A 5,354-nucleotide genomic window follows, 5' to 3' on the forward strand; every position below is an offset into this window, starting at 1 on the left:
AGTGGGGAGCTCCCACCAGTGGCCACAGCGGTGGTGGCAACAGGGGGAGGGGCGGTGATGGGGGAGGGACGGGGTGGAAACCACCCGCAGATTCCGCCAGCAACGTCAGCCGTGGCCAGCGGCAATTGACAACTGCCTGCAGATGCCGTCAGTGGCAAGGAGGAGGGCAAGCAGCGACCGCCCACAGGCACTGCCAACAGCGTCAGTAGCGCTTCTATGCATTGTCAATGACCCAAAGGCTCAGGCCAGGCTGAGATCAGGGGAGAGGGGGGGACAGGAAGGGGGAGAGATAAAAGCCCTTGCACCAGGCAGCATCTCTGCCCCCCACCCCACTTTGCCTTCTGCAGTTCAGGTTTTACATGGGAGAGCTGGGCACTGGAATTTGCTAGGCTCTGGACACAGAAAGGGCACCTAGGCAGCCCCTGCCCAGCTTGGGGACCTCCCGCACACTTGAATTGCTGGGACCTGTGAAGAAATTCTCCTCTCTCTGCTCTCCCTTGGGTCATCCCCTCTCTCTCTCACTTGCTTTCTTTTTGGTTCAAACTGGTCAACAAAGTGACCAGATCAGATAAATCCCTGAGGGGAGAGGAGGAACGCTCTCTTCCTCTGGCAGGCATTTTGAAAAGCCACAAGCAAAGTGCCTCCATGCTGCTCCCTGAATGAATTCCTGTAAGTTAAAACTTGGAAATTAGTCAGGAGTTAGGATTTATGTCTAGGCAGATGCATTTTAAAAGGACTATTACATCCAAGACTGTGTAAGACTCTGATTGATTATGTTTGCTCAAACTGTATTCTGACTTCCTTCTTCTACCCAGCCTGATCAATAAAGGTATTGGGTTATAGCATGCCTGACTATTTCACTGTGATGGGAGAGGCAACCCTTTTTGCTCCCACACTGGCCAGCAGAGTTTGTCTGTTGGTGTCCCCTCAGTCCTAACTGAGGTTATCTTGAAAGAGGCACTCAGAAATATTGCCAATGGGTAAAACACCCCCAAGGCTTGCAGTGTCTCTCTGCCCCAGGCTGCACAGAGCCCTAACAGAGACCAGTGCCCAGGTGGTGGCAGTGTTACTCCAGGCTTGTCGTTGTTCTCCAGGAAGCGGGACAGCTGGTGGTAGGCATCCCATGGGAGACTCCCAAAGCAAGGTTTTGGGGCCTGGCACTGTGAGGTGGGTAGCTCTGTAGTAGCACCCCCTACTGTGCCACCACAGGACCCAATCTTGAAATCCTCCCCCAGAAAAGCTCCCACTTTTCTCCCAAGGGCAGCCAGAACCTGGAGCTCCATGCTTGTAGGCTCTTGGCAGTGCAGCTCCACCTTCAGAGGCAGGAACCAGGTGGGCAGAGACCTCCCCATGCAGCCCCACTGCCAAGTCCCTTAGCTGCTCTTGAGGAACCCTGTCACCTCTATCCCCTCCCCACAGTCTAGAAAGCTGCTGCTGCCATGGGTGAGGAATAGGCAAAGCATAGGGAATCATAGAGAAGTAGGGCTGAAACAGACCTCCCTTCTCACCAGGCCTCTAGTGGCAAGTCATAGCTGTGCAGGTAAGGGGCCAGTCAGAGGTCAGACCAAACATGTGACTGCTCCAAACTCCAAGTTAGGCCTAAACTGATCAACATTTGTGCAGCTTACAGCATAGGGTGTAACAAGACCCTAAGTTTATAGTATCAGAAGATCTGGACTATAAAGTTGCAAAAAATTCCTTGTGTTGCTTCAAGAAAGATGGAGAAAAATGAAAAAGCAGTTGTATCCTGGGCTTTATTATTTATTGTGTACAGAGTGCTCATATATGTGCCAGGTACTTCACAAAATAAATACAGATGAGCACCTCACTCTGAAAAGCTTAAAATCTAGGGGGGTGTTTTCTGCCTGTTTGATCTGAAGTAACAAACAAGAGAAGGAGACACAGTTGGAAAGGACAAGGCTTAAGGGTAAAAAAAAAAAAAGATAACTATATTTTAATCATAGGAGTTAATAGCAAGTGTAATAAAAGCCTCACAATCATTCTCAATAATTGTTTTTTTTTAAGAGTCTGCAGATGTTTCAATAAATTCTGAATGCCAACAAGAAGAGACAGATCTGTTGGAGAATACCTCGCATCCAGACTTCGTAAAAGTAAGGGACATTGCATTGTGCTATGCTGACTTGATTTACACAGCACTGCAAGATTTATATAAACTGAGCGGTAGCAAAAAAAACCCCTCTTTTTATGATAATAATACATTTTAAAACCCATCACAGCTCATTTTGGTTTTTAGAGCCATGACAAAGCAAAGCAGGAAATGATTTTAACATTGCATTTCACACTGTGTACTGCCAGTTACATTATCATTTCATTGAAAGAGGATTGTAATATCAGGAGAGGTACTTTTTCCTCCAAGTTTCTCTCTCATAAACTTCTGTAGCAAAATGGGGTAATTTAAAACAACAACAATTAAAAAACCCCAACAAGAACCAAAAAAAGAAAAGAAAAGCCTCTGAAAAGTTAATGGCGGCAATTTTTTAGTGTGTTATGGCAACAAACAACTAAAAACCTATCATAAAATATATTACAACACTGTATTTTAAGTGAAGATAACCAACATATTATTCTCCATTTCATCCAGTATCGTATCTAGTCTATGTACATCGCCATGACATATTCAGCTATTGAGGATTATGATATAATAAAGGCAAAGGGCCAAATTTTGTCCAAAAATATGAGCATGTCACTCCCTGACTTGAAATTGAAATTGGATATGTATTTATGCTCATCTGACATTGCCAAACTAAAACTAGTATTAAAATATCATTGAGTTCATGAGTTTGAAAAACATAAATGCAAACATTAGCTTATTTATGGGTGTTTGAAGGAAGAGGATATGGGCTAATGATTAAGAGTTGCAGACTGTATGTTAGGCCTTTAGGGTTCTACTCTCAATCCTATTTGGCTCACTGTGATGTTTTGGCAAGCTACTTAACATGTGCCTTAATTTACCTACCTGTCAGAGGGTGTTGTGCAGTTTAAATAATGTCTAACAACTTTGGGCACCTGAAATGTTAACAGACATAGAAATGAAATGTATTTTTATAAATGAAACAAAAATATTTTTCTAAGGTTTACCAACTGTATCTGAATTATTGTCTGTATGCAGAAGTCTAATTTATTAACTATCACCACAGTATATCATGGAGACTGAAGAAACTGTGAAAACATCTCGACATGTGGAGCGGCTAAATCTGTTCTCCCTGGATCCTGATGTAACTGTGAGAATTCTGTATTGGGTTACTAACAGTTTTTAAAATACAAGTGGCTCATAATGAATTTGGTACCTGAACCAAAGTTGTTTGAAGGGTTGTGGGTACTTGGGTACTTAAGTATTACAACACACTTCTGCACTTGGGATGATCACTGTTTTGAATGTCGTGTGCTTACCTCACAAATAATACCTAAAATAATTTTCTTTATGATGACTAGTACTGATTTGTTGGTCCAATAACAAGATTTTGAAATGACCAACTTTTTAAACCATTGGCATTTTAAAATAGAGATTGGTACATTCCAGAAAAGTTTCAATCTTACTTCTATTTGAAACCATGACAGAAATACTGTTGACATCAAGAGGAAGCTGAACTGAGATGAAAATTTGGCTGTTTGGATAAGGAGACAAAAGTTTAGTTCTTTTTCTGAATGATATCTGAAACTCCTGAATCTTCCCATCTGAGCCAAAAATCTCATGAGAGCAGGCTGTCTCACAAGATTCATGATACTTCCTCTCTAGATAGAAAGACTTTGAGAACAGCAAATTTTATTCTTACTATTTCAGCTTTTATTGCAAAGATGCACAAGGAAGTGAAAATCAGAGAGAGGAAAAGTTCACCAAAGCTACACAATTGCAAAAACATATTGAGTTGGAGACATAGAAGGAAAGTTATTTTGCTGAAAAGAAAACTTTGGTCAAAATAAAATCAGTTCAACCATTGTTCAAGTCATTTGAAATACTCAACAGTACCAGAATATTCTGTAGTAATTTTAGAAGTGGAAATCTTCTACAAACATGTCTTTGGAGCTACATTTTGTAGGTTTTTGACTACATTCATCTAAACAGAGAGATCAATAGAGTTTGAGTTAGGTACCCCTTAATAGAAAAAGATGGTGCTACACAGATGGTTTGGGGATTAGGTATCAAATGGGAATTTCGGAAACCTTAATTCAATTATCAGTTCCACCACAGGCATCCTGCATGATAATTGACAATCACTTTGCTTCCATTCTCCAATCCGTAAATTTTAGGGTAATACTTTACTTGCTTGTGAAGATAATATTGTTAATTTAGTAAGGGGTTCATGATTTGGATTTCTTGTAATGTAATTAATCTCCCCAAATTATTTGTTTATTTTAGACCTTGAATCCTCAAAAAAAGGAGTTTCTAGAAACAGAATTGATGATCAAACCATTTGAGGAAAAGGCTGCAAAGAGGATCATGATAACTTGCAAATCTCTCATTTTGAATCTTCAGGCTTGTGTTACTGAAAATGAAAGTGATCCTGTAACTAATGTAAGCTTTGTTCATTTCTTTGCATCTTCATCTTACTTTTCTTGATGGATGGGCTCCTTTAAGTCTGTATCACTGCTGCCTTACCTTAAAAGGGGAAATTAAATCTATGTCATCTTCACACACTGTATCCTCTCCCCTTGCTTAGATTATATGTTAGGATCTAATCATGTATTAGACCAATATTCAATTAATTCATTTAGGGAATATATAATTAAAACATTTTAGATAAATTTATTCTTTCTTGATCTAAATTCAAAGGGAAAAATTCTATGAGGTTCTTTGTTTTCTTAGGTTTATGTAGTGAACTTGATGTAAGATTCACTGGAACCAAGACTCTCACTGACTTAAGTGGATCTGAGGTTAGGTCTTATAAGCAGATGGGAAATCAATGTAGAGTTGGCCACAGTCCATCTAAAACAACATTGCTTTTTTGCAATGTTAATGTGCCCCTACCATTGTCTGAAGAGGGAGCATGAACTAAACTTCAACAGATATGTATATCTGTTGTGAGACTAGAGGATAATTATTGCAATAGTACAGAAAATAGTGCTGGGTGACAGGGTAGAATAAACATTTGATGCCTCCTCCTGGACGCACTAATGTGTGGATGAACCTTGGCTGAAGAAAGTACCTTTTGAGATACCTTGAAACAGCACATTTAGACCCCTTTTCACCCCAAGAGCTGCACAGCTCAAACAATGATGGTCCTCTACTAGGTACAGAGCCAGAAATCAGGAAAATGTTAATTGGGGCCCAGCAGGCAAGGTAAAGAAGTTGGTCTCCATATAGAATACAACAGTGAAGAAAGCAAAGGTGGAGC

General features: G+C 40.6%; 1 protein-coding gene across 5 annotated transcripts in view; it reads left to right on the forward strand.

Moving 5' to 3' along the window:
• DOCK10 (dedicator of cytokinesis 10) overlaps positions 1-5,354 on the forward strand; it is a 236,148-nt gene that overhangs the window by 124,045 nt on the left and 106,749 nt on the right. For all 5 annotated transcript variants that reach the window (XM_019503641.1, XM_019503638.1, XM_019503642.1 and 2 more), the window contains exons 9-11: positions 2,026-2,111; positions 3,159-3,242; positions 4,379-4,534. In XM_019503641.1, the coding sequence (XP_019359186.1) occupies positions 2,026-2,111; positions 3,159-3,242; positions 4,379-4,534 (326 nt within the window). The remainder of the gene's footprint in view (positions 1-2,025; positions 2,112-3,158; positions 3,243-4,378; positions 4,535-5,354) is intronic.

This window comes from Gavialis gangeticus, unplaced genomic scaffold, assembly GCF_001723915.1.
Source record: "Gavialis gangeticus isolate Ggan-Ray unplaced genomic scaffold, GavGan_comp1, whole genome shotgun sequence".
NCBI classification, from domain to species: domain Eukaryota; kingdom Metazoa; phylum Chordata; order Crocodylia; family Gavialidae; genus Gavialis; species Gavialis gangeticus.